The sequence below is a fragment of the Passer domesticus genome, chromosome 23, assembly GCF_036417665.1.
Source record: "Passer domesticus isolate bPasDom1 chromosome 23, bPasDom1.hap1, whole genome shotgun sequence".
In the NCBI taxonomy this organism is placed as follows: Eukaryota; Metazoa; Chordata; class Aves; order Passeriformes; family Passeridae; genus Passer; species Passer domesticus.
In genome coordinates this window covers 6,072,675-6,091,477 of record NC_087496.1, presented here as the reverse complement: position 1 = coordinate 6,091,477, position 18,803 = coordinate 6,072,675, and the positions used below count along the sequence as shown (strand labels likewise).

Genomic DNA, 18,803 nt, shown 5'->3' with positions numbered 1-18,803 from the left:
TTCCCAGGACCATTGTTCCTTGGAAGAGCTTCCGGCAGGCCCTGCACGAGGTGCATCCCATCAGCTCTGGCCTGGAGGCCATGGCCCTCAAGTCAACCATCGACCTCACCTGCAATGACTACATCTCAGTGTTTGAGTTTGACATCTTCACACGACTCTTCCAGGTGAGAACTGAGCAATGGGCATCACCTGAAGTGTCTCAGTGTTACATTCTTCTTTTTCCAGGCCAATGTTTGACACTCATTATTTGTACTGTATGGGATTTGCTTGTCCCTCCATCCCTTGCAGAGTAATACTTAAGACCCCACATTGCAGTAAAAGTGGGTGATATTTCTGCCTGTAGACTCAAAAAATCCCTAAATATACACTGCAACTCCCAGGCACATTCAGCATCCTGCCATGAATCAGGTTTTCTCTTTCAAAGGTCACTTTGAGACTGAAGCTCTGACACAGCTTCTGCAAGCCAGGAAATGTGAAGCTTAGTTTATCTCTCTGTCTTCCCTTTCTTTATTGTCAGATTTATTTTCCACGGAGGGGGGTTGTTCAGGATGGAGCTCAAGCATGGAAATTTGGGTTTCCTAGCTTTTGAACTGCCCCAGCCAGGATGTTGTGAACGTGTCTGTGTGTGTGAGAAATCTCTGTATCACTGAAGGGATATTAACAGTAGGTAAAATTCTTCCCCACAGTCTCTAATAGTGCTAAATTCAAAAACACAGCTTCTGATGGTACAATTGGGTATTTACAAGAACAATCACTTACTTCTTTGGCTCTGACTTGCCTTTTCCCATGTGATGGGGTGGGTTGTAATTAAGATATGTCTAGATGAAAAATTCCCATGTTTGGTGTTGCAATGTAGCTGATCTCATTCAGCACTTTTTCCAAGTGTTGTGCATAAAGAACAAGTCAAGAGCTGCTGCAAATTCCAGGAGATGCAGAGTTCTTAGGGAGTGCTGATACCTTCCTGTAGAGGGTTTTAAAAACTTGGAAAAATCAGGTGAGATTTACACACCCAAGCCCTTCTCAGGACTGAGAGGTTCCAAATGGTAGTTATGACTTTTGGGGCATCATTTTAAGCAATATTTGAGATTTGTGTGCTGGTTTCTTCATTCAGATCTGAGACCAGCCACAGCCCTTGCCACACCCCGGGGAGGCTGGGTTGGTGAGGAACAGTCACAAGTTACAGACAGTGAAACTGAGGCACAGAGGGGAGGTCACTGTCCCCAGGCCTTGCAGGAAGTCGGTGTTGGAGAGCAGAGCAGTCATGGTTCCTGGGCTCTGCATAATCTCATTAAACTCCTGCCTTGATCCCTGTCTGGGCAATGAGTCATTCTCTCTGCACAAGCAGCACAATTGATGGCTATTCTTAAGCTGTGACCTCAGTGACTTCTCCTTTTATATTTATTAAAGGAGTTTTGATTAAGGTCTGTTTTAGGTGATAATTTTATCCCCAAAAAGCAACAAACTCAAATGCCAAGTACTGCCCGGGAATGAATGTTTTGGTTTCTCTGTTGGATTTGTGGTGGAACAGAAACATGTTTCTCTAACTGAAGAGCCCTTTGCTTCAGGAACATTAACCCTTTCCAGAAGTGTGTGGTTAATTTGTTGCTTTGGTGCTTCCCCAGCCCTGGTCATCCTTGCTGAGGAACTGGAACAGCCTGGCCGTGACTCACCCTGGGTACATGGCATTCCTCACCTATGACGAGGTGAAGGCCAGACTGCAGAAATTCATTCACAAACCTGGCAGGTGAGAGGGAGCTCAGCCAGCAGGGAGGCTCTGGCTGCCCCCCCTGATGGCAGCAGGGCTGACAGATGATCTGTGTTCCTTTCTGCAGCTTGTGTGGTTACTTCTGGGCTGCTTTTAAACATGGAAACCTCCTCTCATCTCTTTGTTTGATGGGTTTTTCAAAGTTGATTTGAAACAAATGGTTTTAAGGATGTTAACTTGTCCTGCTTTGGATTCTGGGTTTAATTTCACCTGGAGGCCAGTGCTTGGGTTTTTTTCTCATTTTGTATCATATTGCAAAGTTCCCCTTTGAACTGCCTGGGCCTCAGTTGAGGAAAGCTGCTACAAATCATCAAGTTATTCCTACTAATTTTATTTGCTGTCTTGATATGGCCAGACAAAGGCTGCCTACTGTCACTGAGTGTTTTCTGTCTGTTCCCAGCTGAGGTTTCTTTTCCCTTTGTGTTTTCAGTTACATTTTCAGACTGAGCTGTACCCGCCTGGGTCAGTGGGCCATCGGCTACGTCACTGCAGATGGGAACATCCTCCAGACAATCCCCCACAACAAACCTCTTTTCCAAGCACTGATTGATGGCTTCAGGGAAGGCTTGTAAGTAACTTCATAAAAATCAGGACAAAAAAACAGTTAAAATTTGAATAGTCCCATTGCTGTCAGTTTAGTAAGTCATTGCTGAACTATTTTGGCACTCAGGAGTTACTGACAGCTGTCTTTGCACTGGAGAGCTGTGCAGGAGCAGATGATAAATGTGCACCAGTGTTTCCCTTCTCATAAATCCCTTTTTTTTTTCCAAACCCTTAATTTGAACTAATAACATGTTTCATTTTGGTCCAATCATAAAATTATTTGGTCCAATCATAAAATTCCTCCACAACTTTTAGAATTCAGAATACCTTGACTTCCCACCCCTTGCTTCTCACCTTCATTCTTCCTTCCCTTCCCACCTCCAAAAGAAGCCTTGGATCTGTGTGTGTGTACATGCGTGTACAGGCACATACAAAGATATTTTTTCTCCTAACTTCTTGCAGTTATTTATTTCCTGACGGCCGGAATCAGAATCCTGACTTGACTGGCTTGTGTGAGCCCACACCTCAGGACCACATTAAAGTTACCCAGGTGAGTCAAATACTCCATTCCATCCAACTCTCTGCCTTTCTCCCTGATTTCTGCCCTCCTTAGCTGTTCACCCAGTTCTGTCATCCTTGGTATTCCCAAGACTTGTTTTTAGTGCTGCAGTATTTTGCAGGAATTCAGAAATCTTTGTGTGATAGGGATGGGCTGATGAGACTGCAAAGACAGATTTTAAGGGTTTATATTTAGAATATTCTGCCAACATTGATGCTTTTGTGCCATTCAACATCAACATGTCTTGAACCCTGCATTTCTTGGGTGCTTAAATGAAAATTACTGGATAATTTTATATTGAATTCCACTTTTTTCAGAGCTTGACAAATGCATTTAGCACGTAAAATGACAGTGAAATCTTTGCATATTTCTCTTCTCCCTGTGATTTATGCTGGCTTTCCCACAGGAACAATATGAGCTGTACTGTGAGATGGGCTCCACGTTCCAGCTGTGTAAAATCTGTGCTGAGAACGACAAGGACGTGAAGATTGAACCTTGTGGGCACCTGATGTGCACCTCCTGCCTCACAGCCTGGCAGGTGAGCCTTGGCCTCTTCTTTATCTCTCTCTTCTTTATCTCTCTGAGGGCAGCTGCTTGATCTTTTACAGGTATTCTCTTTTTTTACAGATTCTTATACAGAATATCTTTTACAGGTATTCCCAGATCTGTTTAAGTGTGGAGAGAATATAGCAGAAACATTGTCTCATGATGTCACTGCATCAGAAACTGTTTAGATCTCTGATCTCTTAATATGGAGTAAGGAAAAACTCTGAATACTTCCCAAAGTTCTGTTTTTCTACTTCAAGGAGAAAATATTCGGTATTTCTAGCCCAGTTTGCTTTTGTGTTCCTGTCAGTTGAAAGCTCCATGGCAGAAAGCAGGTCACAAGCTGATTGTTTATGGAGCAGGTGATAATTGTGCTCCCCAGGGGCTGCTGTGACAGATCTCTTGTGTCCCCTGCAGGAATCTGAAGGCCAAGGCTGTCCCTTCTGCCGCTGTGAGATCAAAGGGACAGAGCCAATCGTGGTGGATCCATTTGATCCCAGAGGAGGAGGAGGATTGTCCAGGCAAGGGGCAGAAGGAACCCCCTCTCCTAATTACGATGATGATGATGATGACAAAGCTGATGATTCCCTCTTCATGATGAAAGAACTCGCTGGTACCAAAGTAAGATCATAAATGATAAATGATAAATGTGGCAGTGCCTTTTCTGCAGCAGTTTTCTCTCAGTGATTTGTGCCTGTGAGGTTTGTCAGACTGTGTAGCAGTAAAGATCCTGCTCCCTGTGGAAAACAGGGATTTAGGTCCAGTTTTGTGAGCTCACTTCACACTGCCAGTTTGGGATCACACTTTGAAACCTGTGATCTTTTGTGTGTTGTCTTGGAGGAATCCCCAGAGGGGTTAAAAATCTGGCCTGACCTGTTGGAATGGAAGATCTGGGTTTGGAACACTCCTCTGTGTGTTTATATTTTGATTTTCTAGCCAGAATTCACCCAGATCAGCAGAAATTAATCCATTTTTCCCCAGGTACAGCCTTCCCAAGGTCCAGATAAATAACAGGGTAGAGGGCAGGCTCTTCTGCTGAGGAACTCAATTTGGCTGTCATCTTTTTCTATGGTGGCTGATAAACCTGTCTAATGGAGGTGTGATAACTCTGCTTCCCTCCAGGAGCTGTGTACAGGCATTCTTTGTGGATCCCTGCATGGCTTTTTTATTTTATTTTCATTTCTCATTTCAAAATCTGATTGCTGCTCTTGCATTTTTTTTACTGCATAGGGAAGTGGGTTTGAATTTGGCTAATTTTTAATAGCTGAATCAACTAAAATAAGCTGCATTTCCTAGTCAGAAACAATCTTCACCTCTGATTTACCTGGAGTCTTTTTTCCCTTTATCTTCCATCCTGTGTAATAATGTATTAATCAGTAAACCCTATTCCTTGAGGGATTTTTTGCATATTTTGGGGAAGCAAAGCAATTTTCTCTGTGTGACATCCTGTCAGTGTTGGTATTTTGTTGGCTTTAGTGAGCTCAAACATACGTGAAGCTTTTAAAAATTAAACAGCACTAGCTTTGATTGTAAAAAAAGAGAAAATAAAGAGAATAACAGGCACTGTGCTGCTTTAAGTGGAAAACCAGCTTTCCAGAGACAAAAATGGAGGGTTTGGTTCACAGCAGTGCTCTGTAGTGAAAGCAGTTTGCACAGGGACAGGAGGTTTGCAGCAGATCGTGCCCTCTGCTGTTGAAAAGCAGCTTGTCCCTGCTCAGGGCCACTGAGGCACGTTTGTTACTCCAGCAGAGCAGCGTGGTTTCTAAGTTGCATTTTCTTTACTCCATCAGGACAACTTTATCTGTATTTCGAAGTTGTATTTTTGTCACTCCATCAGGACAGGTGGTTTGTAGTTCTAAATTAATTTTTGTTGTTCTATTAGGACAGCTTGGGTTCTGTTTCTAAGTTGCATTTTCATTACTCCGTCAGGACATGTTGATTTATGTTTCTAAGTTATATTTTCATTACTCCATCAGGACAGCTTGGGTTGTGTTTCTAAGTTGCATTTTTGTTACTCCATTTGTTATTATTTAACCCACCTTGGTTTGTGTTTCTAAGTTGCATTTTTGTTACTCCATTTGTTATTATTTAACCCACCTTGGTTTGTGTTTCTAAGTTGCATTTTTGTTACTCCACTTGTTATTATTTGTTAACCCACCTTGGCTTGTGTTTCTAAGTTACACTTTTGTTACTCCATTTATTATAATTTGTTAACCCACCCTGGTTTATGTTTCTAAATTGCATTTTTGTTACTCCATTTGTTATTATTTAACCCACCTTGGTTTGTGTTTCTAAATTGCATTTTTGTTACTCCATTTGTTAACCCACCTTGGTTTGTGTTTCTAAATTGCATTTCTTCTATTCCATTTGTTGTTATTTGTTAACCCACCTTGGTTTGTGTTTCTAAATTGCATTTTTGCTATTCCATTTGTTATTTTTTGTTAGCCCACCTTGGTTTGTGTTTCTAAGTTGCATTTCAGTGGTGTCTCAGTGCTGAGCTTGGATCGCTCCAAGCACTGCAGTGCTGGGCACCGCCTCCATTCCTGGAGGACACTTGTTACTCACAGAGCAATTAGCAGTGGAGAGGCTCTCCAGAGGACAGGAATTCCGTGGAATTACCGTGTGCTGATGTCCCACCCTCCTCTCCCAGGTGGAACGCCCTCCCTCGCCCTTCTCGGTGGCTCCCCAGGCCGCCCTGCCCCCGGTGCCCCCCCGGCTGGACCTGCTGCAGCAGCGAGTGGCCAACCCCCCCGGGGCCTCCAGCCCTGGCACCGCTTCCAAGGTCAGCCTCACCTCTTTCTCTCCCCTCCGGTGTGATTTAATGGGGCACAGCAATCTGGGGACCCCGACGTGTTCTCTCTGACATCCCCAAGTACTTTCTTCTTTTTCTGTCTGGCATCCTGAGCTACGAAATTATCACATTCTCTATTTTCAGCCTCAATCCCTGCACCCTTTGGATTTTCCTCATATTTTGTTCTAGCTGATACAGAAGGAATCATATTTCTCTCCCCCAGTTTTTCTGCACTCATTTTTACATAAAACATTTTTTATGTAGAAAATGGAGGAAGGAATTCAATGGGTGTGACTGGGAGAAGTGAACTGGCTTTCTGATTAATCAGCAGAAGGCAGTAGGATGATCTTGGTGGCATTAAGTTAATGGTTCTTGAGATGCAGCAGCAGTTCTTCATCTGGTTCAGATGAAATAATGAAATTAGGAAAGTTCAGGCAGAAGAAAATACCTATTTCTGTGAATACTCATCACTGACTGATGAATGTTAACTTGTACAAATAACCCACAATTGAATCATTTTTTAAAATAAAGGGGAGGCTCTGTTTGGATTCCAATCTGAGGCTGCTGTAAGCTCCTGTTTTCCCTCAAGAGGAGGAATCTGGGGTGTTCAGAGCCTGGCTGGAGTGCACGTAGCTCCTGTGTTATCTCCTCAAGCCTGTGCAGAAGGTGCGGAGATATCTCCGCATTCTCGAAGATAATTCCTTACAAAACCAGATGAAAACTCCCTCCTGTTTATCTCTATCTGCCTGCACTAAGCACCACTTCGATCCCTCCTCCCCACAGGCTGCTCCGGGCGCTCTGCACAAGGACAAACCTCTGCCGATCCCCCCCACGCTGCGGGACCTGCCGCCGCCGCCGCCCCCGGACCGCCCGCACGCCCTGTGCCCCGAGGGCCGCCCGCAGCGCCGGCCCCTGCCCTGCACCCCGGGTGACAAGCCCCCCCCGCTGCCCTCCGGCCGCCAGGCCGAGCCGTGGCCCGGCAGGCCCATGCCCAAAGCCCCGGCAGAGCCCTGGGCTGGCAGGGAGCTGTCCAACCGGCACTCGCTGCCCTTCTCGCTGCCCTCGCAGCTGGAGTGCAGGGCTGAGAGCCTGCGGCTGGGCAGCACGCTCAGCCTGGACGGCCCCGCGGTGAGTAGGGCTGCTGGGGATGGAGGTAAACTGGGGGAGGTAAAAGGCACGCTCTTCTCACACTGAGGAGCGGGATTTTGTCATGGGAGAGATGCAAAGAAACTGGTGAATTCCAGGCAAGGGAGATGCTTTCATTCCTTTTGGAAACAAGGCTGAAATCCCGGTTGAAATCCTAGTTGAAATCCCAGTTGCCTGATCATTGTTCTCCTTTCAGTTCTGAAAAGCTGAGAATGTTTTCTGTCAAAAGTCTGACTTACTGTGCTGGCTTTTCAGCCCTGAGAAAACTACCACACCAGCTGTAAGAGTTTGACTGGATAAAATCTGGGTTCAGTTTGGTCTGTTCACCTGCAGGGCACTGTTAGCTCTGCTGGGGCTGGAGGTAATCTGGGGGAGGTAAAAGCCACGCTCTTCTCACACTGAGGAGTGGGATTTTGTAGTGGGAGAGATGCAAAGAAACTGGTGAATTCCAGGCAAGGGAGATGCTTTCATTCCTTTTGGGAACAAGGTTGAAATCCCGGTTGAAATCCCAGTTGCCTGATCATTGTTCTCCTTTCAGTGCTGAAAAGCTGAGAATGTTTTCTGTCAAAAGTCTGACTTACTCTGCTGGCTTTTCAGCCCTACCACATCAGCTGTGAGGAGTTTGGATAAAATCTGGGTTCAGTTTGGTCTGTTCACCTGCAGGACACTTAGCTCTGCTGGGGCTGGAGGTAATCTGGGGGAGGTAAAAGGCACCCTCTTCTCACACTGAGGAGTGGAATTTTGTCATGGGAGAGAAAGGAGCTGGTGAATTCCAGGCAAGGGAGATGCTTTCATTCCTTTTGGGAACAAGGTTGAAATCCCAGTTGAAATCCTAGTTGCCTGATCATTGTTCTCCTTCCAGTACTGAAAAGCTGAGAATGTTTTCTGTCAAAAGTCTGACTTACTCTGCTGGCTTTTCAGCCCTACCACATCAGCTGTGAGGAGTTTGGATAAAATCTGGGTTCAGTTTGGTCTGTTCACCTGCAGGACACTGTTACCAGTGAACTGATTAGTCCAACATTTTGTTCTCTAAAAGAAATTTGCAGGCAGTTTTGCTTTCCTCGATTCCATTTTCTTTATTTTTCCTTCTAATGATTCCAGCTTTCTAAAACTGAAAGCAAACACATTTTTAGCCAGATTTTCTAAGAAAATGGCACGTGCACAGTTGTCATCCTGTCTCCAACTGTGTGTGCTTGTCTGCATCCTTTTCCTCTTGGCTCCCCTTTTGGCCTGTTTCAGCTGAATTTGCCAAGGCCATTGGAAGCTCAGAAAGTGAAGTTCTTCCTGCAGGAAAAGCTCCTGCAGTGTCCTCACTGAGGGAGAGCTGTCAGAGAATTCCTAGATTTCTGAGGTGTCAGTAAATTCTGTGGAAGAGACGAGGATGCTTCATTCCCACAGAGGCTGTTGAGGAGTGGTTTGCAGCTACGCTGGGCCATGTGTTGTTTCTGATTCCTGGTTTGGAATTTTGTCTTCCAGAGCTCCAACAGTGGTCCAGCAGCAACCTCAGAGTGTGAACACCCCAAAATCAAACCCTCCTCGTCTGCCAATGCCATCTACTCCTTAGCTGCCAGGTCTGTTGGGTTTTTATACTTTACAGAGTGGGAATTGCAGGGTGCTGGTGCCAGGGACAGAACTGGCACAACTCTTCCAGTCTTAGTTTTAAACTCTGACAGATTCAAAACACAATTTAGAGAAAGCAGCTGAAATCAAAGGGCTGTGGGGAGTGGTGGGAGCTCCCCTGGGCAGTAGGAATCAGGCTCCAGTTGCCATCAGCTCTTTAATAAATTCACTTTTGAGTGGGGCATTGTCTGATATAAGTGTGCATGATGTTGTTTCTTCCTTTTGCATCATGACCTTGTGCTGGTGTGACCTTGTGGGCTGCAAACTGAAAACCAAATTATTTCTTTAGACAGACTTGCTGTGAGGTGATTACGGATTTCAAAGGGCACCTTGGTATTAATTAGATTTGGTGTAAATGTTTTATATCTTGTTTCTCCTGCCTCCAGACCACTGCCTGTACCAAAACTGCCTCCTGGGGAGCAGTCTGAGAGCGATGAGGACACTGAATACATGTCACCATCCTCTCTGCCTGTGGTGCCTCCAGGTCCTGCTGTGCAAAAACCAGAGCTCAAAATGCCTTTGGAAATGACTCAGAGTTTACGGTGAGATTCTGGCTGGTTTTGCACTTCCTCCTCCCAGCTCTGGGGCAGCACATTTGGGACATCAGGGTGGGAATTTTGCTTGTTCAGATTTCTGAATTCCCCCAGTGATATTCACCAGATCTTGACTAAAATAGCAATGAAGGAAATGTGACCACTGCTCTTTGCAGAGTCCTTGTACAGTATTAAAGGACTCAGATATCCCCTTCCTTCCCACTCTCTCTGCCAAGAACCTTTTGAGAGCAGAAACAACTGAAATTCAAAACTCTTACTAAAATATAATTTTCAGTGGTATCAGTTTTGGTGGTATCATTTTAAATCTTTTAAGCTGAGGTACTGTACTGCAATAAACATTAATAGAGCATTTTCTAGAACAAATATTTCACAGAGCAGTGGTGATTTCACCTTGAAACAAGAAGCTGTGCACAAACTCTGTCACAGGCTGGAGGTGGTGGCCACTGTCACCTGTGTGATGGGGAATGTCTTCTCTCCCTCAGAGTTTTGGACTGTGACCAGCAGCCCGAGGGCTCCATGTATGAAGCAATGTACAACATTCACTCCCAAGCAGCATCCTCTGCTTTCGAGGCTGTCAACACTTCTGGTGAGTGGGTGTGCTAAAGAACAGCTGAGGAACTGGCCTACAATGAATTGCTCCCAGTGGAACAGCATTTTGGGCTGAATTAAAGGAATTACATTTGGTTTTGTTGTTAAAATAGCTGGGCTGTATGTGGAAGTATGAGTCTGTGCATACACACTGCATCTGTCAAGTATTTTTAACCTGATTTTCCCTTCTGGAAAGAACTGCCGTTAAATGTGAGGTTTTAACAGCAAAACTTTAGTTCTGTGTCCTGTCAGCGTTTGGAAAATGGGGGAGCAGAGTCTGCTCAGCCCCAGCGCTCAGCACGTGCCTCCTGTTGCAGATGAAGGGAGCCTGGCAGCAGCCAGTGCCAGCAATGGCCCTGAGGAGTCAGAGAACGAGGAGGATGGCTACGACGTGCCCAAGGCGCCGCTGCCCGTGGCCAGCGCCCGTCGCACGCTGTCTGACATCTCCAATGCCACCCCTGCCTTCGGCCGCATGTCCTTGGAGAGCGACCCTGCCACAGGTCTGAGAGCTCCCCTCTTCCTTCTTGCTGCTGCTGCCTGCCTCTGCACCTTTGAGACTTGTGTCTCTCACTCACTGACTGGAAATTTTGGGTGTAAGGTGTGAAATTAGGTTGGTGAGGCAGAATCGGTTCTTGGGTATTTTGTTTGATTAATTTTAGCTTTTGTGTTGATGTATAGCTTAGAATGTGCAGCCTTGGTCATTTAATCCCCAAGCTTGCAAATCACCCTGAAATCACAGTTAGGAAAAGGTTTTTTCAGCTTAAAGTATATTCCTTAAACTGTTTCCTGCAGAACACAGACTATTTTTGTACCATGGTGTATCCGGGTGTGAGACAGGATTTCCCATCCCTGCAAGTGCCCAAGGCCAGGTTAAATTTGGGGCTGGAGCACCCTGAGATAGTGCAAGGTGTCCCTGCCCATGGCAGGGGGTGGAAGGACCTTTGAGGTCCCTTCCAACCCAGACCATTCAGGGGTTGTGTCCCTGTGCCAAGTGGAAGATGCAGGGCTGGCCTGGCAGGGTTTGTGGCACTGCCAGCGCCTGCAGATGGCACAAGAGTTCTGCACACAGCTCCTGATGCTCTCAGCTCCTCTGAGCAGGGCCCAGTGGCTCAGCAAGGTCAGCTTTTTGTCCCTGGGGAATAGAGGACACGGTGTCCTTCTGGCTGCAAGGCACATTCTCTGAGGGAAAAACGAAAGCCTCGTGTCTCCTAGAGCCTTTCTGAATAATGATTGACTTATTCCCTGCTCAGCAGCTCTTAGGAAAGCTCTGAAACTCTTCCTGTTGGGGGTTTTCAGTCTGAATGTGCTGGTGATTTGCCAAGGAGGAGGAATGAGTTTCTTGTTCCTTCTGGAAGCAGAACCTCCTGTACCCAGAACCCCTTCCCCCAGTGAGTCTTCCCTTTTCCCACTTCATTCCACTTCCCTGACCTTCTTTAGCACAGAGAAGAGTTTCCTAGTGCAGAAAATTCATTATTTGTGCCCCACCTCCCCTTTTCACTTTTTAAATCTGTCCCTGTGTCTGTAGAATTTGGCTGAAAGGGGAAAAAAAGAAACAGAGCAAGTCCCACCCCCACTCCCAGATGAAGTACTGAGTTTAATCATTGACACTCTGTTTCTACAGGCCTGAAATAACACTGCTGTTGTCCTGCTTTAGGGGTAGGAAAATGGAAAATGTGGAAAGTGCTGATTGTTACTGCTCTGGGAAGCAAGGCAGTGGTGCAGGCAAGCCTGACTGCTGTGGGATTCATCTTGGCAGATTTATGCTCTCAGGAGCTGGACCCTGCAGTTTTAATTAATGATTTACCAAAATAACTGTCTTAGCAGTTGTCCTTTCAGACTGACCCGTGCTCTCTGAAACTTGATCCAGCTCGAGCTGAAACAGCTATTCCAGAAGGCAGTCTGGGGCAGACCTTCTTTTCACATGTACAAAAAGCTTTTTATGTGTGAAAAACTTCAATTCTGAAGATGAGGGAGCAGCACTGAGCTGTGGTTGGTGAGGAAGCTGCAGGGAATCTGGTTCCTGAAGAGCTTTCTCTGTCTCAGGGCTTTTGGTGCAAGTTTTTCAGAAAGGCCCCACAATGCTGCTGCTCTGAGCAAGCTGCAGTGCTCACTCTTAGACAGGGATTGTGTGGACGTGATTTGTCTGTTGTACTCCAGTTCTGCTGCCAGAAAACTCTGTGGAGTGCCCTAAGGACTTTTTCCAGGAGACAAATAAATCTTTCTTTAAGGTGATGTCAAACATCCGCGTAGAAAAAGTTTCCTGTGATTGGCACAAAATGCTTTCTGCAATGGTACAGGAGGTTAGGACTCAGAAATAGCCAGATGCTGGATGAGCACATTAAACAATGTGCTTTTTCCTTGGAGAGTTTGGGGACTTGTTTGGTTTATTGGCTGTTATTTCCTTTTCCCAGCAGTGCATGATGTGGCTGCAGGGCAGTGTCACATCAGAATGACTCAGGGAAAAGCAGAACAGGCTGAGCTTTATTGATCTGCCATTAGGCAGGGAGAGCTTCAGCAGAGGAAGAGGAGAACATAATTCAGTTGCTGACCCTTCAGAGAGCATAATTCAGTTGCTGAGGCAATTGTGGTGGCTGAGTTGGGACTGAGTTGGTGCACACAGAGATGAGGGAGCAGCCTCTGGACAGTGAAACTGGGGGTTCTGTCTGATTCTGGAAGGAAATGGATGTCTGCTGAATTGAATATTCACTGTGTCATTTTTTCTGATTCTAAGGCTGATATCTGAGCTCTGCTGACACACATAGATCCTATGTCATTTTTTATGTGGTTTTATCTTAATAAATGAGCCTGATGAGCTTTGCTAATTAAGCAAAACCTCCCCAGCTGTTTTTGCACCCAGGCGGGGAAGCTGAGCAGCTTGGGAAGGAGGATAAAAGAGCTGGAGAAACCAGCAGAGCTCGGTGACAGCTTTTTGAAGTGCCATTTATCCCCCTGCTGCCATCTCAGCTTCGTTCCAACCAAAATTTCTTTCCCTTGACGTGCTGCCCTTGTTTCTCCTGGCAGGTTTCTCGGAGGGCTCCCAGGTCCCCGAGCGGCCGCCGAAGCCGCTGCCCCGGCGGATCAACTCGGAGCGCAAGGCAGGAGGAGCCAGCAGCGGGGCCAGCTCCTCCCTGCACCTCTCCAGCGAGATCGAGAACCTCATGAGCCAAGGCTACTCATATCAGGACATCCAGAAAGCTCTGGTCATTGCACATAACAATATCGAGATGGCCAAGAACATTCTGCGGGAGTTCGTGTCCATCTCCTCGCCGGCGCACGTGGCCACATAGCACACGAGCACCTCCACGCCTGAGCTGCTGTGGACCAACTGCCTGGGCAGCTGCTGCCCAGCTGTGCACCAAAGGGGAAGGGGGTTCCTTTAGAGACTTCGTGCTGAGGTCAGTCCTGCCTCTTTTAAGAGAATCAGTTATCAGGTTTTCGTGGTTCCAGATTTCAAAGCAGTGGGATGGAGCGGAGCGGTGTTTTATACAGTGTATGTCTTGGAGTCCTTTACCCCTACCTCTTGTCTGAGAGAGCAGATTTATTTCCAGGGTGTTGGTAGAGAAAGGTGTCGTGACAAGGGATCCCCGAGCCGATGCCCTGGAGGCTGGGGGGAGTTGTTTTGTGCTGTGAATTTTAAGTGGATGCTCAGAGAAACAAAAGTCTCGAGGTCGGTGTGGTGTGTCCTGTGGTTCATGGTACTAGGTTTGGATCTGTTCGCTGCTGTGTGTCTGGCTCAGGCTTTTTAGAGAAGCTGGGAGGTCACTTTCTGCTGGGAATTTATAGGAGACCTTGGAAGAATCCTTTGATTGCTTCCTGTTGGCCGTGGTGTGTCCCTCTTGCCTGTAATAATAGCAGTTACTGCTTCTGGTTCCAGTCCTCCCTGGCTGCCTGGAGATGGCAGGATGGGCTTCTGTCAGGGGTTTTGGTCCTGGCACTGCTGGGAGTTGGATTTCTCTCGTGTGGGTGTGTGCTCCTGCACTGGCAGCACCAGATTCCAGTAGCTGGAGGAGCTTGGGGTGGGAGAGGGGGCAAAGAATTTGAGCAAGAGCAAAGAACTGGGGCTGCTGCTTCTCCTCTCTTAGCCTTGAGCATTTTGTGCTTCAGTGCTCAGATTTGATTTGTGGCCCTGCTGGGCTGGAGCAGCCGTCACTGGACACTCCCATTGCTCTTCCCTGGGAATGTTGCACCTGGTAAATTGGATGTTTTATTTCTCTTCATTGCATGGTGGCTGTTGCAGACTAGTGGCCTTCACACACATTCCTCCAGAGAGCTTTTGCAGGAGCCATCGTCGTGCCAGGGTGTTTTGTGGAGTTGGTAGATGCAGCTGGTGTGTTTGTTGGAATTTCACCTGCTTTGCAGTCACAGAAGTGCAGCAGTTCTCTGCATGGCTGTCCAAACAACATGGGGGCTCTCCTTTCCATTGCCATTTCTCTAAAGTATTGCCAGATCTGGTGTTAAAACAGACCTGGGGGAAAAAAATCTGTATTTGTGAAGTGATCACATGGTTTTAAAGGTCAGAACTCAGCTGTTGCGTTGGAAAAACCTGACTTGCCTACTCAGCTACTTAACTCTGTTCATGTTGGAGGAGTGGATGGTTCCTTTGGAGACGATTTAGCTCCAAGAGGCACAGACAGATCACAGCCTGTCAGCCTGAGAGGCTCTTGGCCTTTGGAGCATGTCCAGCATTATTTGCACCTCCCTGAGGTCAGCAGAGGTCACTGGGCTAAGGGCTGCAGTTTGGAATATTGCTGGAGTGGTTCTGGCAGTCGGGTGCCTTTTGAGGAATCCAGGGGCTGGGCCAGATGGCTGCAGTGGCACAGAGGCCTCCAGGAGTGTTAGCAGAGCAGAAAGTGGGTTTTTAATTCAAGGTGAGCTTTCTCTCTAGAAAGAGAAGAGAATTCTAGCTTTGAGTTGCTGTGGCCTCCAGGCAGGCTGAAGTGTCTCTCTTTACTCATCTCTGTAGTGGAGAAAGCACTGAGACAGCGTGAGGAGATTTCCTGCCAGGCTCCCTGACCCCACCCTTTGCTGTTTTGGGGTCAGGGCTGGCCGTGGGCAGGGTGCTCTGCAGGGCACAGGGCTCGGGCACAGCCCTGGGGGAGGTGGGCTCAGTGCCTGGGGGAGGAAGGAGGGGAGGAAGAGCTGCTCTTCCTCCTGTGCCAGGGGTGCCAGCCCTGCTCCCTGTGGGGTTTTTGGGGCCTCAGCAGGAGCAAGGCCAGCACTGGTGCTGCTGAGGCAGGAGCAGGGGACAGCTGTGGCACGCTGTGGGGAGCCTGAGCAGCCAAGCAGCCCCTTGTCCTGGAGATGCAGGTGCAAACCCTTTGGTGAGGGGTTTATTTCCCTCTTTTCCACGCTCCCACTGGCTCTGTGTTGGTTTGGAGCCCTTTGGTGTCTGCCCTGCTGTGTGAGCTCAGTGTGACCCCTGCCATGGCTGAGCTCCAAAGCCTTAACTCTTGTCCTGCCCAGCTCCGGGGATTCCCTGTCCCCTCGGAGCCCCTCAGGGCAGGCTGGCTGTCATTTCCATGAAATCCTGCCTGGCAGAGCTGCTGCAGGCCTGCCTTTGGGGTCTGTGTGCCAAGAGATGTTCCTGTGGGTGTTGTTCTGGGTATTAGAGATTAGAGAGAGCAATCTTTGTGGCATGTATCGCTGATTTCTCTGCATGTGTCCTTTCTGTGCACTTGTTTATGTCTCAAACTGATTTAAGAAACTTAAGTCTTGCCTTTTCTTCCTTAGACACGTTAAGAATTTGCTGATTCCACTGAGGCCAGCAGAGTCCTGGCCATGTCTTGTGGCTGTGCTCTGCCAGCTCCATCCAGGCACTGCCCAGTGGATTTTTCTTGTTCTTTCTAAGCCCAAGATTGATTGCTCTTCTTTCCTTTCACCTCCCTCTTCTTTATCCTTAAGAAAATTATCTTTCTGATGCTACTTTAAAAAGGAAAAACCACCCAAATGTCTAGTGCCTTTCTTGAGGGGACGCTGCGTGGCCAGGCTGGATCTGAGGATCCAGCACCCCTGTGGGGAAATGAGCAGAGCTGGACAAGCAGCACCAAACTGCTTTGGGAAGGGGTGAAAAGAGGAGCAGGAGAGACGGGCAGTGCTCACTGGGACTCTGACACTGTGTTTTGTAGCATTTCAGCCCTGGAGCTTCCGTGTCTGGACTGGTGCTGTGCCGAGCCTGGGGCCGGGTCAGGATCGTGGGATGGGGTAAAAAATGCTGGGGCTGTCCTCAAAAGGAGCAGGAAACACTCCCAGAAGAGTGGGGAACACTCCCAAAAGAGTGGGGAACTCCCAAAAGGAGCAGGAAACACTCCCAAAAGAGTGGGGAACTCCCAAAAGGAGAAGGAAACACTCCCAGAAGAGTGGGGAACACTCCCAAAAGAGTGGGGAACGCTCCCAAAAGAGTGGGGAAGACTCCCAAAAGGAGCAGAGAACACTCCCAAAAGGAGAAGGAAGCACTCCCAGCAGGAGCAGGAGCTGTGGGAAGCGGGAGGTGTCCCCCTGAGCAGGACCCAGGTGATTTCCTGAAGCTGGGGGTGCCTCCTTGGCAGGACCCAGGTGATTTCCTGAAGCTGGGGGTGCCTCCTTGGCAGGACCCAGGTGATTTCCTGCGTGCAGAGCCCCCAGGAATCCCAAATCCTCCCCTTCCTTTGTGCACGTCCCTGGGCCAGCCCTCCCCAGGGCTCAGGGCCCCCTGCACCAGAGCTGTGACATTTCTGTGGCTCGTCCTGAGGCAGGCTCCTTACTGTAAATGTGGTTTGATTGCTTGGTTTGTTGGGTTTTTGTTCGTTTTTTTTTAATTTTTTTTCAGTTGAGCAAGAAAAAATGCAACTCCCAGGGCACCTTCTCAGAGGTGCCACTTTAAAGATTAGTGGGGAATAAGGACATTTATTTTTAAAGTTCCTCCTAAAAATCTTTTTTTGTTTGAAATTCCCAGTGGAGGAAGAACTGCTGTTACTGTTGTTCTTTCTCATGGATGACAAATACCAATTTGTAAAATATCAGTGTTAAAAAATGTTGAGATTTTCACGAGATATTTTAAAAAAAAAAGTATAATAGTGTCATTAATATAAAATTATAATAGCAGTATTTAATCCTTTCAGATCTGTAAAGAATAAGGAAAAACAGAAGGTAAATATTCTTACAGAGAGTAGCTGAGCTTTAAGGTTCACTTGGTTTAAAGTCCTCATTTTGTTTGCAGATGCATTGTTAATGTTTAGAGGTTATACTAATGTTATTTATTAATTGTTTCCATCCTTGTATGCTGCCCACTAAGAGCTTCTTTGTTTGGGATTTCATTCACCTGTGTCAGTAAGAAAGAAAACAAAACAAAGTTTTATTTTTAAATAAAATTTCCTTTGTTGTAGCAGATGGTGTGTGTGTGTTGTGGTGCTTCTGTAAGTGCTGGGAAAAGAAAATTTTAGGATTTCAATCTCCTGGATCCTTTGCAGACTGACTTTGGAGTTATTTTATAATTATCACCACAAATTTAAATTTAAATTGATATTCTGGCCACTGACAGAGGCCAGGAAAGATTTATATAAAGATTATAATAATTAAACATTTTCTGAAAGAATCAATGAATGAAGGCTCCAATCAGGACCAAGAAGAACACAAAGTTCCCACCCAGGAAGAGAATCCAAGGGAATCCATGGGAATATTCTGCAGACTTTTAAAGTTATTGCGTGGAAATTTTAGAAATAAATAAACTGATATCTCACACAATTCTAGAATTACATGTGCATGTGTCACAATTCTAGACCAGTTATTAGAATATATCCTGTATTATTAATAAAGATAGGAAATAATTCTACGTATTTGAATCCATTAATTGGATACTCATTGATATCTATTGATACATAGCAATATATTGATATTTTATATATAAAGTAGATCTAATAAATCCAGGTTCTGCCACACTCCAACATTCCAGAGCCAGGAGGGGCCCAGAGATAAAACAAGCAGGGACACAGTGAGCCAGGGGACAGCAGTGGGGACAAAGGGGGACCCAGGGGTCACATGGGGACCCCAAACAGATCGGGGGTCACTGGGGCCATGGGGGACAGCTGAACTGGGGAAAACTCCCAGGAGCCTCGGAATGGGGTGAAACCAGGGGAATTGGGTCAAATGGGGAGATGGGGTTACCTGAGGTCATCTGAGCCGCTCTTCGGGGTCACTTGGGGTCACAGGGGTCATCATTCGGGTTACTTGAGGTCACAGGGGTCATTTGAGGTCACGATCGGGGTTACTTGAGGTCGTTGGGGTCACTTGAGGTCACAGGGGTTACTTGAGGTCATTCGAGAATTTTTTGATTTTCCAGGGGTTACTTTGGGTCATTTGAGACCCCAAATCGGGGTCACTTGGGGTCACAGGGGTCATTTGGGGTCACGATCGGGGTTACTTGAGGTCATTGGGGTCATTTGAGGCCCTGACCGGGGTTACTTTAGGTCATAGGGGTTACTTTAGGTCATTTGAGGCCCCAATCATTGACCAAGGGCTGGGATGAGGACACAGGAATTAATTCTTGTGAGCTGGGGCCAAAGGACAAGGGACACTTTGGTGTCACCCATCGTTGGCCCTCTGTCCCCTCAGGGTAGTGACAGGGGCTGGTTATTAGCTTTATTAATATTTTTTATTCATTAGTAGTCAGTTTATTACTGTTTATTATCATCTTCTCTACACGTTAGCATCTACAGT

The 18,803-nt window shown here is 46.9% G+C and overlaps 1 protein-coding gene across 2 annotated transcripts in view; it reads left to right on the top strand.

The window, feature by feature from the left end:
- The window catches only part of CBL (Cbl proto-oncogene), a 36,667-nt gene extending 19,192 nt beyond the window's left edge, over window positions 1–17,475 (top strand). The window contains exons 4-17 of one of the 2 annotated variants that reach the window (XR_010350414.1): window positions 8–164; window positions 1,623–1,744; window positions 2,196–2,333; window positions 2,771–2,858; window positions 3,274–3,405; window positions 3,831–4,034; window positions 6,064–6,195; window positions 6,988–7,332; window positions 8,827–8,921; window positions 9,357–9,512; window positions 10,007–10,110; window positions 10,430–10,612; window positions 13,134–16,664; window positions 16,707–17,475. Coding sequence is in view for 1 of the 2 variants with exons in the window: in XM_064398056.1 (XP_064254126.1) it covers window positions 8–164; window positions 1,623–1,744; window positions 2,196–2,333; window positions 2,771–2,858; window positions 3,274–3,405; window positions 3,831–4,034; window positions 6,064–6,195; window positions 6,988–7,332; window positions 8,827–8,921; window positions 9,357–9,512; window positions 10,007–10,110; window positions 10,430–10,612; window positions 13,134–13,399 (2,122 nt within the window). In the remaining variant the exon portion in view is untranslated. Of the gene's footprint in view, window positions 1–7; window positions 165–1,622; window positions 1,745–2,195; window positions 2,334–2,770; window positions 2,859–3,273; window positions 3,406–3,830; window positions 4,035–6,063; window positions 6,196–6,987; window positions 7,333–8,826; window positions 8,922–9,356; window positions 9,513–10,006; window positions 10,111–10,429; window positions 10,613–13,133 lie in introns of both variants that reach the window. The other variant, XM_064398056.1, reaches the window with a different exon arrangement.
- Window positions 17,476–18,803: the final 1,328 nt, after the last annotated feature.